The following is a 19618-nucleotide window of genomic DNA, read 5'->3' as shown; positions in this document are numbered from 1 at the left end:
CTCTTGATAGTATAGACAGTTCCTGCCTTACAAACATCCGACTTACATGGGTGAGACAACAGGAAGTGGAAAAAAAATAATCTTCCCCTAGGAAGGGAAATCGACTCCTGAAAAAGTTATCATGGGGAACATGTGTCTCCATCAAAGCTTTATCATCAATAATTGTTTCTACAAAGAACCAGTTTTTAAAAATCAAATTATCACAGGGACAGAAAGCGAGGTGAAGTGTTCTGAACAGGAGCACAGACAGCAAAAAAAAAAAAAAAAAAAAAAGTTGCAGGAGTGCTAACCTTTCCCTATGTTATCCAAAGCTAAAATATGACAGAAATTCTGGACCACTCCGGCAACCATTATGTCAGGCTACAGAGAGAATCCATTGAAATCCACAAGTATGTGGAGAATTTAAACAGAAAGGAGGAAACCATGAAAATGAACAAAATCTGGTTACCAGTATTAAAAAAACACCAGAATCAAGACAGTAAATAATGAACACCACTCAGAAACAGGGGAATCCCAGACAACAAGCAATCAAGGGCCAATTAATACCTCCCAATCAGAGGATGCCTCCAGGCAACAAAGACCAGACTACCTCTATGCAGATACCTTCACTGATTGACTTTACTCAAATGGTAATTCAAGCTTGCTAATTGCAACATAAAGGCCCCCTGGTAGTACAGTGGATTAAACTGCAGAGTTGCTGAACTTGCTGGCTGAAAGGTCTACTGTTTGAATCCGGGGAGTGGGGTGAGCTCCTGTTGTTAGCCTCAGCTTCTACTAACCTAGCAGTTCAAAAACATGCAAATGTAAATAGATCAATAGGTACTGCTCTGGTGGGAAGGTAACGGGACTCCATGCAGTCATGCCAACCACAAGACCTTGGAGGTGTCTATGGACAACACCAGCTCTTTGGCTTAGAAATGGAGGTGAGGACCAACCCCCGGAGTTGGATATGACTAGACTTAATGTCAATGGAAAACATTTACCTTTTACCAACTGGGTAAACATTTACCCTGGGTATTCCACAGGTATATATACACTCCACTTGTTTTACTGCCAACAGAACCTCTGAAGATGCCAGTGATAGATGCAGACAAAGTGTTAGGAGAGAATCCTGCTGGAACATAGCCATATAGCCTGAAAAATCATAGTGATTCTGGCCATGAGAGCCTTTGACAATACAATATGTGTATATTTTAACAGTAACAGTTAAAATGTTCCTGTTCTTACTTACATACAAATTCAACTTAAGAACAAGCCTACAGAACCTATCTTGTTCATAATGTGGAGACTGCCTATATTTGGAAAGGGAAGTGTCAATGAATACCAAGCTGTATTTCAGAAAAAGGAATTGCTAAAATACTTTCAGGTAGTCCTTGCTTAAACAAATCCTATGAAATTCTTATTTAATTAGGCAGCTGAAAGGTATGCACATACACACATAAAGTGCAGGCATATGAAAGCTTTTGGGTGTTAGGATGGTGGTAAAAAGCAGCTACTAGAAAACAAACCTCTGAAATTTAAATTTTAAAGGGATAATTTGTTTTTTAAGTTTTGCAGAAATAAAACCATCTGGTAGCTCATGGAGTTAATGGATAGGCCTGGGCATTACGAACATGGAGTGATGTTGCCCATCTACTGAGGGTGGGATGCTGAGGTCTTGCTCTGACTTGAGCTTCTCTATTGAAATTGATAATAGAGACACTCAAGTCAGGGCAGTGTATATGTGTATCTCTTTCTATATGTTCCATAGATGAGTGAAGCACTGTTTAATCAAGACTCCACTTTGGAATCATTCAAAAACTTCTGTACACACACAGAATCCTCCTTCTGCAAAGAGAAAGCACAAAAATCTGAACAAAAGATTCCCCCAGGCAGGAAGAAGCCAGGACATGAGTCTGGCAAGGCCATTAATGCTAATCAAGATGATTAATTACAACATTCACACTGGCCTCCAACAGACAAGAGTTCCTTCTCCCACTCTGGACATTCCACAGATATATAAACCTTCCTTGCTTAGTTTTTTCCAATATACCTCTCAATCTCTGAGGATGCCTGCCATAGATGTGGGTAAAACATCAGGAGAGAATGCTTCTGGAATATGGCCATACATCCTGGAAAACACACAGCAAACCAGAAAGCACAAAACTTTAGAAGCATGTCAAGAAAGCTCTTACAAGCGACTAATATAAGTTTGCTTCATAGAGACATCTGAGACGTTTCCATTATTCCGTTCCGGTGTTATTTAACCTATTTTTATTCTCATTTTACTCACTCTTACATCTCCGAGTCCGCTGGGACGAGTGATACAAATGTCTGCTGAAAAAATTATTAGTAATAAGAGCTGGCTGAATTCAGAAAAATAAATAACTTCAAATTCTGCACCAGGGTAATTCCAATTTCTGCACTATGCAAATAAATTCAACGTGTGCGTATTCATTATTTATAATAAATAAATAAATATGCATGATATTTTTTTACCTAGGAGCATAAGCCTGAAGGAGGAGGAAGGAGAGGCAGCGACAGGCCCTGGTATCTCAGATTTTGTTTTTCTAATAAATTCAACAAATGGGGACATGCTGGAATAGAAATGGATGAAAAACTGCAAGCTTCCTACTGATCTGAATCCAAGGTTTTGATGATAATATACATTGACCATTCATTATCTAGTATTCCGAAATAGTTGACATTGATGGTTGTGATAGTAGTGAACCTTTTGCTTTGTGATGGTTCAATGTACATAGCTTGTGTCATGCACAAAATCATTTACATATTGTGTATCAAATTACATTCAGGCTATGTGTATAAGGTTACTGTGTACAGTATGACCATATCACAGCATGGGCCGTGGCTAGCAGAGCAGGTTAAACTGCCAGCTACAGAAAATGTTGTTGACCAGAAGGATGGCAGTTCAAGCTGTGGGTCAGGGTGAGTTCCCATCATCAACCTAGCTTCTGATAACCTCGCAGTTTGAAAACAGCAACGTGAGTAGAGAGATAGGTACCTCTTCGGCAGGAAGGTAAAAGGTGCCCTTGAAAAACATGCTGGCAATTTGATCAGGAAGGTGTCCAAGAACAACAGGCTCCTCAGTGTGGAAAATGGAACAACAGAGCCTCACCATGGCCAAGTTGAGTACAGCCTCCAGATGCCAAAAATAATAAAGAGGAAATACCTTGCCTCTGTCTATGTACTGTCTGTCTTTGTTGTTAATTGTATAACGGCATTGAATGTTTGCAATATATGTATTCTGTAATCTGCTCTTGAGTCTTCTCAGGGAGATAGAACAGAATATAAATGAAGTATATTATTATATTCCATTTTATATTATATTATGGAGCCTCTGGTGGCACAGCTGGTTAAACTGCTGAGCTGCTGAACTTGCTGACCGAAAGGTTGCCTGTTTGAATCCAGGGACCAGGGTGAGCTCCCACTGTTAGCCCCAGCTTCTGCCAATCTAACAGTTCGAAAACATGCAAATGTGGGAAGTCATGCTGGCCACATGACCTTGGAGGTATCTATGGACAATGCTGGCTCGTTGGCTTAGAAATGGAGATGGAGCACCAAACCCCAGAGTTGGACACGACTAGACTTAAGATCAGGAGAAAACCTTTATCTTTACCTTTATACTATTATATTATGATTATGATTGTTATATCAGTTTGGGATATTTTCCAGGATTTTGTTTAGATATACAGAACCATGGGCCATAGCAAACCTTATTAAACATTGACTTTTGGCTGACGCATAGCATAGAGTTGTGCTAGTCAATAAAAAATGCCTCTCTAGGTATTATGAGGTCCTCCTTGGGGAGGCTCATAAAGGATATATGGTTTTTCAGAAATTATGGATTAAACTATGTAGAGATTACTAAGTTATGATTAGCATGGTGAGGAATTCTGGGAGCCTACAGATTCACACAATTCTCATCCCTGGGTTAAATCCAGTTGATAGTCCCAGCTAAAGTGCATATTACTTAGCTGTACAAAGATCCCACTTGGCCACCACACTCACCAAGAGATGCAACAAAAGCAAAACATTCCCATCACATGCACCAGCTGCGGCATGTTCCGCTTTTTCACACAAAAACTAGTCAACTACATCTGCTCCAAATGCAAACAGATGACTCTGATGGAGCAGAGGATCCAACAGCTCGAGCACCGTATTAAGACCCTTAAGGACATTCAGGCACTCGAGCTCTTCTTGGACACTGCACAGCACGCTGCTGTAGATTTGCAGCCTGCATCACACCATGACCATGATCACAAACCTTATGGGGAGATCAACTCAAAGGTAGACAACCCTCAGGCTTGGAAGGAGGTCACCCATAGAAGGAGACACAGGACCAGGCAGCCTCCGCTGAACTCCTCTGCTCAGCTGGATTTACACAACAGATTTGATATTCTTACACCATTAACATACAATCAGGAAACACATCTTGTGGAGGACCACAGTTTCTTAGATACCACTCAGTGGGCCACCCTTGATCAATGCGCAGGGGATAGCCCTGACGGGGACAGTGCATCACCACATTCACACTTATGTAATCATGCAAATGCTCCATCCCCAATCATAGACCAGGAGCAACAGGAACATCCTTGGGAGAGTAATGGGCTCTCGGATGTATCTCAATGGTTTGTCATTGATGAATGCACTGGGGATGTTGAGGAGGAGGACAACACTTTACACCTACATGATTCACTTCAACAGGAACACTCTTCAGGGGACATACACACTGTCTTGCACAAAAGGGACCCTGTCAATCCTCAAAGGAAACAGGTCTTGGTAGTAGGTGACTCCCTCCTTAGAGGAACGGAAGCCATCATTTCCAGACCGGATGGGATGGCTCGAGAAACATGCTGCCTCCCGGGGGCAAAAATACACCATATCACTCAGAGGCTCAGCAGGCTCCTAAAGCCCCATCACCCTCCCCACCTTATGTTGATTCATGTAGGTACCAATGACACCGCTAGGCATACTTTTCAAAAGATCACAAATGATTTTCGAGCTCTGGGAACAAAGCTAAAACTGTAAAATGTACATGTGATCTTTTCATCCCTCCTCCCCGTTGTAGGACATGGCTCTACAAGGGCCGGAAAAATAGTACAGGTCAATAATTGGCTCAGAAAATGGTGTCAAGAGGAGCATTTTGGCTTCCTTGACCATGGTCTACTCTTCCAAGAGGATGGACTACTGGCAAGTGATGGGGTGCATCTCACACAAGTAGGAAAACATCTTTTTGCACACAGACTCACAAACCTCATCAGGCGCACTTTAAACTAGATCCACTGGGGGAGGGGAACAACAGCCTGGCGAACACTATATTACCCACGACTACAGGGAACCGCCAAAAGGCTAAATGGAGGGCTGCACAAACACAGCAAGGACCAAGTACAGAGAGCACAATAATCCCAAATAAACAGCTCGAGGGGAGGTCACAGGGGCTTACATGTCTTTACACTAATGCTCAGAGCATGGGAAATAAGCAAGACGAACTCCAACTCTTAGCACAGCACCACACATACGATGTCATAGGCATCACTGAAACCTGGTGGGATGACTCCCATCACTGGAATTTAACCATTGAGGGCTATAACCTCTTTCACAGAAATAGAACAAAGGGGAGAGGAGGGGGAGTAGCTTTATATGTTCCAAACAGTTATGTTGCAGAAGAAATGCAAGACTGTAATCCGGGAAACCAGCTTGAAAGCATCTGGATAAGAATCAAGGGAACCGGGACTCAAAAAGACATTGTCGTGGGTGTCTACTACAGACCTCCGAGTCAGGATGAAGGACTTGATGAAGCTTTCTGTCAACAGCTGACCAAACAGGCACAAAGAAGAGATATAGTAGTCATAGGCGATTTCAATTATCCCGATATCTGCTGGAAAACAAACTCGGCCAAGAGTACAAAGTCCAACAAATTTCTTACTTGCCTTGCAGACAATTTTATGGTCCAGAAGGTAGAAGAGGCAACAAGGGGATCAGCAACTCTTGATCTAATCTTAACAAATGTGGAAGACCTGATCAATACAGTTGAAGTGGTTGGATCCTTAGGGGCAAGTGACCACGTGCTCCTGCAGTTTGCAATACAAAGGAATGCTGAAACTAAGACAAGTCAAACACGCATTCTGGACTTTAAGAGAGCTGACTTCCAAAAAATGAAGGAATTACTGAGCGGCATTCCATGGACGCCAATATTAAAAAACAAGGGAGTTAAGGATGGATGGGAGTTTTTCAAAAGTGAAATACTCAAGGCGCAAATGCAAACAGTGCCAACAAAGAAGAAAAATAAGACAAATGCAAAGAAGCCAGAATGGATGTCCAAAGAACTTCTAACTGAGCTAAAGCTCAAAAGTGACATGCACAAGAAGTGGAAAAGGGGAGAAATCACCAAAGAAGAATTCAAACGTATAGCCAACACCTGTAGGGAAAAGGTTCGCAAGGCTAAAGCGCAAAATGAGCTCAGGCTTGCCAGGGACATAAAAAACAACAAAAAGGGTTTTTTTGCTTACGTTGGTAGAAAAAGGAAGAAAAAGGAGGCGATAGGGCCACTGCAAGGAGAAGATGGGGTGATGGTGACAGGGGATAGGGAAAAGGCAGAACTGCTTAATGCCTTCTTTGCCTCGGTCTTCTCACAAAAAGAATGCCATCTTCAACCTCAGCAACATGGAATGGACGAAGGATTGGGGGAAATCCAACCCCAAATAGGGAAACAAGTTGTCCAGGAACACCTGGCCACTCTAAACGAATTCAAGTCGCCAGGGCCAGATCAGCTACATCCAAGAGTATTGAAGGAACTAGCGGAAGTTATTTCAGAACCACTGGCAATCATCTTTGAGAGTTCTTGGAGAACAGGAGAAGTCCCAGCAGATTGGAGGAGGGCGAATGTGGTCCCTATCTTCAAGAAGGGAAAAAAGAACGACCCGAACAATTACTGCCCGGTCAGCCTCACATCAATACCAGTCAAGATTCTGGAAAAGATCATTAAGGAAGTGGTCTGCAAACACTTAGAAACAAATGCGGTCATTGCTAATAGTCAACATGGGTTTACCAATAACAAGTCATGCCAGACTAATCTGATCTCTTTTTTCGATAGAGTTACGAGTTGGGTCGATACAGGGAATGCTGTGGATGTAGCGTACCTGGATTTCAGTAAGGCCTTCGACAAAGTCCCCCACGACCTTCTGGCAAACAAACTAGTAAAATGTGGGCTAGACAAAACTACGGTTAGGTGGATCTGTAATTGGCTAAGCGAACGAACACAAAGGGTGCTCACCAATGCGTCGTCTTCATCATGGAAAGAAGTGACAAGTGGAGTGCTCCGTCCTGGGCCCGGTTCTGTTCAACACCTTTATTAACGACTTAGACGAAGGGTTAGAAGGCACGATCATCAAGTTTGCAGACGACACCAAACTGGGAGGGATAGCCAACACTCCAGAAGAAAGGAGCAGAATTCAAAACGATATTAACAGACTAGAGAGATGGGCCGAAACTAACAAAATGAAGTTCAACAGGGACAAATGCAAGATACTTCACTTTGGCAGAAAAAATGGAAATCAAAGATACAGAATGGGGGACGCCTGGCTTGACAGCAGTGTGTGCGAAAAAGACCTTGGCGTCCTCGTGGACAACAAGTTAAACATGAGCCAACAATGTGATGCAGCAGCTAAAAAAGCCAATGGGATTCTGGCCTGTATCAATAGGGGAATAGCATCTAGATCCAGGGAAGTCATGCTCCCCCTCTATTCTGCCTTGGTCAGACCACACCTGGAATACTGTGTCCAATTTTGGGCACCGCAGATGAAGGGAGATGTTGACAAGCTGGAAAGCGTCCAGAGGAGGGCGACTAAAATGATTAAGGGTCTGGAGAACAAGCCCTATGAGGAGCGGCTTAAAGAGCTGGGCATGTTTAGCCTGCAGAAGAGAAGGCTGAGAAGAGACATGATAGCCATGTACAAATACGTGAGGGGAAGTCATAGGGAGGAGGGAGCAAGCTTATTTTCTGCTGCCCTGCAGACTAGGACACGGAACAATGGCTTCAAACTACAGGAAAGGAGATTCCACCTGAACATCAGGAAGAACTTCCTCACTGTGAGGGCTGTTCGGCAGTGGAACTCTGGGGGAGACTGTTCGGCAGTGGAACTCTGCGGGAGACTGTGGTGGAGGCTCCTTCTTTGGAAGCTTTTAAGCAGAGGCTGGATGGCCATCTGTCGGGGGTGCTTTGAATGCGATTTCCTGCTTCTTAGCGGGGGGTTGGACTAGATGGCCCATGAGGTCTCTTCCAACTCTACTATTCTATGATTCTATGATTCTATGAAAGCAGACTCATTAAATAAATGAGATTTACATAAATGTTCATTTAACATTCAGTTATTGGTTTTGATTTTACCACAAACATGAGGGTTGTCGCCGAGGGACATTTCCATATGGGCCAAGTGCCATATTTGGATTAAATTTCAGATTCTTAAAACATCCTTGACTATTTGTGAATCTCAGCTTTAACCAAAGACCCACAGTAGCAGAAGGGAAGGATACTCAGCAGACTGTCAGAAATGTTTCTGAAGGTAAAAGAAAAAGATCTAGATACATTGGCTTTTGCCCCAAACGGCATTGTTTCATGTCTTGAATACCTACTAAACCAAGCATTGCCCACATTTTGTGTTTTGGGGAAACTGTTCAGTGGAAAGAGAAACATTTTAGTTTGAGCATAGAAAATTGCTCCTAAAACAACAGCTTCTGGGAAAAACAAGGAACTTTTAAAACTGGTGTAAGTTTTCAATTTTGCTCTTTATAAAAACCACAAAATGTGCTTTCCAGCCTAGAGTCACATATAAAATGTCGATAAGATGAATGTGAGGTGCGTCCTAAAGGCAGACATAGCCAACTTTGTAGTGCTGTCCTTGGTGCTGAAAAATTCTAACTGAAACATTGTTTAATATTTCCTCTGGGAAGACAGAAGATGGATCTTGCGTACAAACAAGGTTTGGTTGTTTGATAGGTCCTAAAGCTAAATATGCCTGAACTTTCACTAGAAGACTAAAGTGAGGCTGTCATAGTTTGGACATATAATGAGACTGACAACGTGGGGCACTGGGGAAAAAAACAGTAATGCTGGGTAAATACAAAATTCAGAACAGAAGAAAACCATATGACCAATGCATCAGTTCAAACAAACAAGCCACAGTCCTGGAATTGGGAGACCTGAACAGGTTTGTTGGGTGATTAGGACTCTTGGAGGTTTCTTATCCATAGACTCAACAGAAGCTGAAGTTAACATAACAACAAATGACCAAAACCAGAACAGGACAAGCGCAATAACTGACTGTCAAGGATAGACCAAAAGAAAGACCCCTTTGAGTCAAATATGCTTGCTTTCATCTTCTTCTGTAATGTGATTTTTATCAGTTTCCTAAGTCATCTAATTTCTTTTAGGACACATTTAAACTGCATATATGTGCCTTTCCTTTATCTGCAGAGGCCGATCTGTGGAAAAGACTCATCAGCCATGGCAGCAAAAAAACCTTTGAAAAATCTACAGAATAATTTTGTTCTCTTAGAAGAGGTAAGGAGAATGCCACATTTGTTGGTTTGATATTCCCATACTTCATAGAATCATAGAATAGTAGAATAGTAGAGTTGGAAGAGACCTCATGGGCCATCCAGTCCATCCCCCTGCCAAGAAACAGGAAATCGCATTCAAAGCACCCCCGACAGATGGCCATCCAGCCTCTGCTTAAACGCCTCCAAAGAAGGAGCCTCCACCACAGTCCGGGGGAGAGAGTTCCACTGCCGAACAGCCCTCACTGTGAGGAAGTTCTTCCTGATGTTCAGGTGGAATCTCCTTTCCTGTAGTTTGAAGCCATTGTTCTGCGTCCTAGTCTGCAGGGCAGCAGAAAACAAGCTTGCTCCCTCCTCCCTATGACTTCCCCTCACATATTTGTACATGGCTATCATGTCTCCTCTTAGCCTTCTCTTCTGCAGGCTAAACATGCCCAGTTCTTTAAGCCCTTCCTCATAGGGCTTGTTCTCCAGACCTTTGATCATTTTAGTTGCCCTCCTCTGGACACATTCCAGCTTGTCAACATCTAATTGATCTTCATTGTCCATACTGGCTAATACTGATGGTGGTTGCAATCTAGCTACATATGGAGCATCACACACCTATAGAGAAAAGGACAGGATCTGACAGCTCTACAGATTTACTTGGAGTAGATATCCCAGCAGCCATAGGCAGTATTGCTAATGGCACAGAGTGCTGGGGGATGAAGTCCAACAATGTCTGGAGGGCCATGGGAATTCCCTGCACCACCCCGTTTCCAAAAATGACATTAAATTGCTTTGAAAAAGGCAATGACAAGACAGCTAAAATTTCTGCATGCTCCACAATGCACCATGTGTGCATGGGTCCTCTTTAAAAATGTACTCTTTGACTAATGCAGTGCAGATTCCTGTAAGAATGGCTGGAAGAAAACGGAGAGTTGTTTCTGTTTTGATATTGTACCCTATATTTTATGTATTGAGTTGTCATAGAATCATAGAGATGGAATAGACCACAAGAGCCATCCAGTGCAACCCTCTGCCATGCAGAGCACTCCTATCTGATGGCCATCCAAACCTCCTCTTTAGGGGATCGGCTTTTCCAGTGTAGTTCCATATCTTGGCTGTAAGCTGGAGGTTGGGGAATTGTCATGGCTCCCTGGATCTTGCTGTACTACAACTGCAAACATTCCTTGCCATTTCACGGTAAGTGTTGTATCTCTCATGAAACAGAGGTTGTCCTTCTAGATGGCCTACACATACATAGTTCTACATTTAAAGGACCAATCTGCCCTCTGATACACACACACAGCAATAGTCATCTGACAAATGCATGTTGTACACTGCCACTTTCATCCACTCAGTCTAACAAGGAATGAATTAGGCATAAAAATGGTTAATTCCCACATGGCTGCTCTCTGCCTCATAGACTTTTCCCTCTGACTATGTTAATCCACTTGAGAATTAAGAAGGGGACAGGAGATCCAAAGACTAGCAGACCTGTTCTGTTTATGTCACAGATGGTTTGGAGCAACCTGTGAGTTCTCTGACAACCAGACCGATTGCTTTGTGAAAACATACCTGGCTACCCTTAACCATTTATATCCTATAAGGAAAACACAACATCTTTCTAAAGACCACTACAATGTGACTCAGGTGTGCCTTATTCTAAAGGAGTGATTTTAGCATTGGTGTTCCAAGGAATTTTCTTGCTCAGATTCTTAACGTTCCTGATACACTTTCCATTTTTGTGAAGACAGTCCCTCAAATACCCATCCCCCTTTGCTTGGCATTTTCCTATAATGTAAAAGAGATCGGGATGGGGGTGGGGGAGGAAAATGTAGATACCTTTAAAAGGTGAGGGACCCTCCCTCACAAGAGGTGCGCACATTTTTGCACTCTAAAGGTCCCAGGTTCAATCACTATTAGTTTTTTTCCCAAATAAGTAGAGGGAAGATCTTTTTGAATCTTCTTCAGAGGATATCCAGTTTCTATAGGGGGGAAACAAGGAAATGGGATCATAAGGGGTTGTGAAGCCATTGTGACAAAGGAAACGTTGCTTCCAGAAATCTTAGATGTCTCTCATAAGTCACCCAAATGTTCTGAATGTCTGACAGGATTTATAGATCACATAGCCCTGCTTTTTTATTGTGTCAGAAGCAACTTGAGAACATACTGCAAGTAGCTGTAAGTTCTAATGTATAGCCCTACATAAGAATAACCAACTTAAAGAAATGGTGTTAAGGTCAGGATCTATGAGTCTATGTGATTTGCCTTTTTAATCCTTTTGATTTATTGGCCCACCCTCTAAATGTCTGGAAACTCATAACCTCTTAGGATGCCTGCCATAGATGTGGGCGAAACGTCAGGAGAAAATGCTTCTAGAACATGGCCATACAGCCCAGAAAACTCACAACAACCCACTGTCTGGAAACGGATTCCTTAGCTAATGTAGTTTTGGATTTCATCACAGACACCAGAATTTGGGAAAGTTACTTCTTTGAAATACAATTTTTGAATTCCCTCTTCTCCCAAGCAGTGTAGCTAGGACATTGCCATGGCATCTTTCTCATACCAACAATCACTGTAATTATTACCACACTTACTTTTGTCACAAACCTGTCCTTCAAATCTCCATCCCTTCATCTCTTTTGTGCTTCTGGCAAGCAGACAAATAGGGCTGTTCTGCATGGCCTTTAATATTTAAAATTGTCCTGTTTGAACTGTTTTAAAATGGGCAGGAATTCACAAACACAGTTAACCTAGAGTTAAACATGTGTGATTTGTTCATAATCCCAATCCCTATTTATTCTATTGTGCAGAGTAAGGATTATAAACGTCTCCCAATCCTGATGTATTCAGTTGCAGCAGCTGCTGCAAACAACAGGAGTCTGTTATCCTGTCAATCAGGATGAAGCAGATTGACAGGGGGATATCGTACAAAAATTGGAAAGTAAGATTCTTAACATCTTAATTTCTCCACCACTGGAGATTATAATTGTGAAGCTTGGATATGTACATTTGAACTTTATCCAGAAGGTCTCTTTGTCTTTTTCTAGTGAAGTTGCATCTATTATTTTTCCTTTTGTGCCCCTTTTCTCAATTTTCATAGTGTAGCATCTATGATGATGATAATATTATTATTTATACCCAACAAAGGAGATTCAAAGTGGCTCACAGCAATAACACCTTCCTCCATCATGTCAACAAGTCTTTCTATCTCTTTCCCATCTACTTAACCCTTGATGAAAATGTTATCTCTGTTCCTCATTTGCTGCACTTCAGTTTTCTGGGGGGAAATCCAGGTTCAGATTCAAGAAATGAATTGTATTACTTTCTGAACATCTCAAAGCTTTGCATCTTCCAACAAGTTTTCAGCAATGATTAATAGTGAGGTTCCTTATTATTTCTAAGGAATTTAAGTTCCACTCTTTTGAAGAAACTCCAAGCCTCTTTATTTACTTCAGTCATTATAGACAAAATGTTTTCATCTGACAGCAGTTTTCAAGTTCTAATGTCTGCACCAACAAAAACAATTTCTTTTGATTTGTTTTCCTAGTTTTCTCTTCTTTTTGAAATTGCTTTAACAAACTGTTTCATAAGTTTCAGCTTTAAATGAAGAGATGGAAGAAATATTTTCTTTGAGTTGAGTATTTTTGTGTAAATTATTTTTGCATACATACAGGTTATAGAGATAATTTTTCTGGCCAATGTTGACTCATTGTTCTGCTTTCCCATTCACCAAGGAAACAGTAATCTCTCCACATTTGCAGTTTTTACTTTTGCAGATTGGATTAGTCACAGTTTTAACTAAAAATGGTGTGCCTTGGAATCTCTAGGTCAGTGGTTCTCAACCTGTGAGTCCCCAGATGTTTTGGCTTTCAACTTCCAGAAATCCTCACAGCTGGTAAACTGGCTGGGATTTATGGGAGTTGTAGGCCAAAACACCTGGGTCCCACAGGTTGAGAAACACTGCTCTAGGTCCTTCAGTGTGACTCAATTGTCAACTTCCAGTGGATGTTTACCATAGAGTCGTGCTGGAAGATCTAGAAATTTCTCGAAAGAAGTTATCACAGGTAAAAATAGCTATTTCTTGATTTGTGATTTTTCACTTTCACAGGAGTCCTATGTCCCTAACCACAGCAAATCTGGCTCATTGTGTATCCTCCCTGTTGCCCTAGAAACATGCTTAGTATCTTAAGATCTCTATAACTCATCCAGTCATGTTCATTACATTTTGTCTTTGTGAGAACCAATTTGAAATCCTCATAACTTTCTTTGAAAAGTACCAAGTGACCAACAGCTACTGAAGCATATTTTTCTCATTGTGTAAAAGAACAGCTTTTAGTCTTTCTTTAGACGAGTCAATGAAAAATGTCTATTCATCTGCTTTGTACTTGACTTAATCCCAAATTTGTATCAAACCATCAATATCACTACAGTAATCTAAATCAATCTATTATGAAAAGTTGGAAATAACTGTATTTTCTTTGCCTCTATATAAGTATATCAACCAAACCAGAATGCTTTATTTTTGCCTTTAGGTCATTTCTTTAGAACCTCTATACAAAGTTGGCATGGTATGCTTTCCTAAAAGAAGGTGTTAATGTTTCTTTGATGTTTCTTGATCACAAAAGTAGCAAAAGTTTTCTGGACCATTGACACATCCATAGCTGACCATGACTCACAACTTAGTACGAGTACTCAGAACAAAAAAAGTTTTAGATTTAGCCTGAAAAGAGTAAGAAAAGTGTTATGTTCTTCTAAAAGACTTTCAAAATGTTTTAATTTACTAATATGAAACACAAAAATCAACTGAAAAGCACTAAAACAAACATGAGTGTCTGGACATAATACCAACAGATTTGATTAAAAAATATCAAATTTAAGAAAGTACTATGTGTGTGGTTCAACATTTTTTTATAGTTTTTTGAATTCAGCATCCCAAATATGGTAGAAACAGTTGCAATGTTTACAAAAGTCTTTTCATATCAGGTTTATACTTCTTTAGTTCCACTTTTACTACCATGGCATCATCCTATGGAATCCTGAGTTTTATAATTTGTAATGATTATTGTCAGTTGAGAGCCAGCGAGGTATAGTGGTCTGAGGATTGAAATATGACTGGAGACCTGGATTTGATTCCACACTCAGCCATGCAGACCCATTGGGCAACTTTCAGCAATTCAGTTTCAATAATAATAATAATAATAATAATAATAATAATAATAATAATAATAATAATCTTTATTTATATTCTGCTTTATCTGTCCAGAACAGGTTACAGTACACACATATAAGGCAAACGTTCAATGCATTTTTCACAGTGAACAACAATGACATACAGTACACAGATCAAGGTAAAGGCCTCCCCTTTCATCTCTGGCATCTGGAGGTGATGCCATGGGGAGATGCTCTTGTTCCATTTTTCCATGCAGAGGAGCCTGTTGTCTGTAGACATCTCCAATTGTGTTTTGCCTGCATGTCTGCATGTCTGCATAGGGTGCCTTTTTATCTTTCCACCTAGGCGGTACCTATTAATCTACTTGCATTGCAAGCTTTCAAACTGCTAGTTGGCAGAAGCTATGGCTAACAGTGGGAGCTCACTCTGACTCGCGGCTTTGAACTGCCAACCCTCCAGTCAGCAGATTTCCTGTAGCTATCGGTTTAACCCTCTGTGCTACCACAGCCCCAAAGAAAACCACATGACAGATTCAACTTAGGTTCAGCATAATTCAGAAATGACTTGAAGTCATCCAGTAGCAAAAACAATAATTGTAATTTAGGGAAACACCAGATAATCTTTCTGGCTGAGAATTATGAACACCTCATGAAACTATATGTAAGATTCCACAGCAGTTGAATATAACCCGAAAGTGTGAAAGGGTCTCAGAGAGGCAGTAAGAAGATGGTTCAAGGAATCTGGAGGTTTGCACAAGTAGCCTGGAGGCTACTTGTGGTCTCACAGCTGTATTTTACCCAGTAGGGCTGACAGTCTTCCACTCTTGTTATAGGCAGTACTGAGCTAGATTTAGCAACGGTTTGACTCTGTAGTAGGCAGCTTCCAACAAAATCAAAACTTTGCTAAAATGGAAGGTGTAGCATCTAACCGGCATCTTTCTCCCCCATATCACCTCCCCTGCCCACCGCCCAGATTATTCTCGACCTGTTCTTGTAAACATGACCTTCTCTGAAGTTTATTAATGCTCCACTTAAACTCTTGGCCCCTCTACAGGAGAGAGCCTGCTGAGATCTTAAGCCTAGGTCCCTGGTTCCCAGCATATGGAGTCGACGTTTTGCCGGGGGTCGCTCTAGGTCTCCATTATCCCGAAGCGAAGCCGGTTAGCCTCACTGACCCTCTCCATTTCCCCCCTCCTGAGCTGCCTTTCGCCCTGCCAGTGAGTAATACGGGACTGGAGTCTGCAAAATCAATTCCTATTCCAGCCAGGACACAAATGGAATGCGACAAATCAGGGCTCTGGTTCCGTAACGAGATAATGTCATTTTTCTTACTGAACTTCATAATAGAAAATCAATGGGGAGTCTCTGTGCGACTGGCTCATCATCCCCCACAATTGACTCTCTTTCCCCTCCTCCCCCCGGAATAAGGCAGCAACTCCAAGGAAGAAACAAAACTCAAGTCGGTAGGGCAATGAACAAAGGAGCTGCTTGCTGGCATCTAGGAGTCCTACATTCTGCCTCCTGTGTTGTGTTGGAAGAGAATAGGGCAGAGGATCTTGGGTCTATAGGCCTAATTCACTCTGAAACCCTTTCTCCCACAAGAGAGAGGCATTCAAACATTGTCCAAGAGGACTTTAAGAGATGGTGAAGTTCTGATCTTGGCCAAAGGATGTTTGATTGGTGACAGCTGGTGGCACCCATATCGATACAGTGGTGAATCCGATCTCCAGTCCAAACTTGGATGGAGATATTCAATCCAGGCAGGACCCCTGGAACAATTTTTAGTGTGGGACAGGTTCAGCATCAGCAGTCAGATCATTATTAATTCTGTCTACTTGCTGGTAGATTTTTTAATAAGAGCAACTGCCAATTGAAGCAGCAAATACGGATGCTTACATGAAAGCAACAGCAAAATAATAAATGAGATATTACAAAATGGAGTAAATAACCCATAAGTAATATATCAAGCAAAGGGAAAAATTAAGCAAAGGCAAAGCTGCCGATAAAATCACCTAACACATCCACCTTCCATGTCAATACTTTAACAGCAAAAGTAGTGGGGATACACTGGAATGTATAGAATCACATATACAGTCACTCCATTTCTGCACACACACACACACACCAAGCTCAAAGTATTGAGAATGAAGTACAGGTCACAGTCTGTGTTGGAGCAAATTACTACTCCCATCCGTTAACATGGAAATGTCCATAAATATAAATATGCTTACAAGCACAATGAGTACAGCCAGCCCTTTGTATTCACAAATTCTGCATCCACTAATTCAAGCACCCACAACTTGAAAAAATATATTTTCTAATTCCAAAAAGTAAACCTTGATTTGCTATTTTGTATAAGGGACACCATTCTGGTAGGACCCTTGAAAGGCATGGGTCTTGCTCATTTGTGGGAGCCTCAATAACAAGTGCAACCTCTCACCTTCAGATATACCCCTTTCAATATGAGGGAAATGATGGCGATAGGGGAAGGTGAGGTTGTGTGCTTTCCTGTTGAAGAAAGTAACCTTTTTTCTGTTTCAGAAGCATCTTGAGAAATGGCAAGTCACTTCTGGTGTGAGAGAATTGGCCGTCTGCAAGAACGTTGCCCAGGGGACGCCCGGATATTTTTAATGTTTACCATCCTTGTGGGATGCTTCTCTCATGTCCCCACATGGAGATGGAGCTAACAGAAGGAACTCATCAGCGCTCTCCCTGGGTTGGATTAGAACCCACAATCTTCAGGTCAGTAACCCAACCTTCAGGTTAACAGTCCTGCTGGCACAAGGGTTTAACTCATTGTGCCACTGGGGGCTCCACAAGAAAGTTAGCTAACACCTGAATATGGCTTAACCACTCTGTTGCATCTTACAGATAAACCAATTTGCCAAAACAGGAGCCCTATGCATTTTATCAAATGCTTGATTTTTTCATCTTTATGTTCATGTGGTGGTGGCTGAAAACTGCCACAGGACTGGGATGGTGAATCTGCTCAAAGTGTCATTCTGAACTTCAAAAGAGCTATCCCAAGTGTTGGACATATTATGAAGTAGGGCTCAGTAGCTGGGATACCTTGTATAAAGTTCAAACTAAAACCTGGATTCATTGCCATACTGCCATGGCAACTGCAAGCAGAGGCGGTCCAACGGCGAGGCAAATTAAGCGGTCGCCTGTGGTGCACACCAACAGGGGGCACACTCGAGGTGCCCCTGTGTAAACATGGTGCTGCTGCAGCAGCACCGTCACCCGCCACCATCGCCCATGCTTTTTTTCTGCTTCAGAATCCCTGCGCGTGCGCACAGGAGTCCCATCGCTCAAAATGGCCGATGGGACTCCTGTGCGCATGCGGAGGGCTTCGATCACTCGCGCGGCACGTAAGGCATGCCAGCTGCCCGTCCGCGCGAGCGATCAAAGACTTGCGCATGCACACCAGAGTCCCATCACCGAAAATGGCCAATGGGACTCCGGTGCGCATGCGCAAGGCTTCGATCGCTCACGCAGCATGCCAGCTGCCCATCCGTGCAAGCGATTGAAACCCTGCGCGTGCTCGCGCGGAGGAGTCCCTTGGATTGCTTGCACGGATGGGCGGCTGCTGTGCCTTACGTGCCGCACAAGCAATCGAAGCCTTGCGCATCCACACCGGAGTCCCATCGCCCAAAATGGCCGATGGAACTCCGGTGCACATGCGTAAGGCTTCGATCGCTCACGCGGCACGGCAGCCACCCGTCCACGTGAGCGATTGAAGCCCTGCCGTGCTTGTGCAGAGGAGTCCCATCGGGTGATGGGACTCCTCTGCGCACGCATGCACAGGGCTTCGATTGCTTGCGCGGATGGGTGGTGCCCACCCACCTCCCACAAACCAGAGGCCGCGGCTGTGGCAGCGTGCGTGCTGATGCATGTTGGCCTGGGCCCACCTTCCGGGCGGCGCGAGAGTGTGCACCGCCACCTCCACAGCTGCCACCGCAGCCACCGCAGCCGTCATAGCTGCGGCCTCTGGTTTGTGGGGGGTGGGTAGGCGCCAAAATTGGGGGGGGGGGCAGGATTAGGTTCGCCTACTACTCAGAATTACCTGGGGCCAGTAATCTGACTGCAAGTAGTCTCCCTTTCTGGTATGAAAACAGAACACAAAGTTGAGGATGGAATTATTGACAGTGAGATCAGGAAACTGAAGGCATAAACTACTGACAGTGACCAACGCTTCGTTAAAAAATTGTTGCTGATAACAGAAACATCCTGTCACTAGGCAAACCAATTAACACATGTAGTGTGCCAACAATTTGTTATCCCAATTCAAGCTTCCGGTGATAGACTGGAACTCGCTAATGAATTATAACTCAGCAGTCTCTCGCTCTTGTTTCCCTTTGAAGTCTCTTTGCTCCACAGAAGCAGCTTTAAAGTTACTGAGAGAGTGGCCTGGAAGGTTGACATGTTCTCCCCCATTTCTTTTTAAAAATGTCATTCCTGATGTGTTATATGTGTCCATTTATTCTTTTGCATTGAGATTACGTTTTCTGCATAAGTAAAATGCAGCAAGGCATTGCTGGCAGACAGTGACACATATCACAGTAGGAAATAAGTAAATGAATGAACTGTTTATTTTATGAATAACACTCCAACAATCAAGAACAATCCTGATTAATCCTCTGCTGTCCCACTTTTTCAGTTGTATTTAAAGCAGTGGTTCTCAACCTGTGGGTCCCCAGATGTTTTTGGCCTACAACTCCCAGAATTCCCAGCCAGTTTACCAGCTGTTAAGACTTCGAGGAGTTGAAGACCAAAAAGCATCTGGGGACCCACAGGTTGAGAACCACTGCTTTAAACTAACCCAGGTTCTCTGTCTTCTTCCCACTTCTTCTCCTTCATCCTTGATTTACCATATTTCATCACATAATAGTCACCCGTTTTC

At 42.6% G+C, this 19618-nt stretch overlaps 1 protein-coding gene across 1 annotated transcript in view; it reads right to left on the bottom strand.

The window, feature by feature from the left end:
• The window catches only part of ndufa4l2 (NDUFA4 mitochondrial complex associated like 2), a 220803-nt gene extending 202746 nt beyond the window's left edge, over positions 1 to 18057 (bottom strand). The window contains exons 1-2 of the mRNA XM_003223631.4: positions 17827 to 18057; positions 14223 to 14266 (exon numbers count right to left, since the gene is read on the bottom strand). Coding sequence (XP_003223679.2) covers positions 14223 to 14266; positions 17827 to 18057 — 275 coding nt within the window. The remainder of the gene's footprint in view (positions 1 to 14222; positions 14267 to 17826) is intronic.
• Between the last annotated feature and the right edge of the window lie 1561 nt (positions 18058 to 19618).

This window comes from Anolis carolinensis, chromosome 2 (assembly GCF_035594765.1).
Source record: "Anolis carolinensis isolate JA03-04 chromosome 2, rAnoCar3.1.pri, whole genome shotgun sequence".
Lineage (NCBI taxonomy): Eukaryota > Metazoa > Chordata > Lepidosauria > Squamata > Dactyloidae > Anolis > Anolis carolinensis.
Note: the sequence above shows the minus strand (reverse complement) of the source record. Positions and strands in the feature narration are given on the sequence as shown.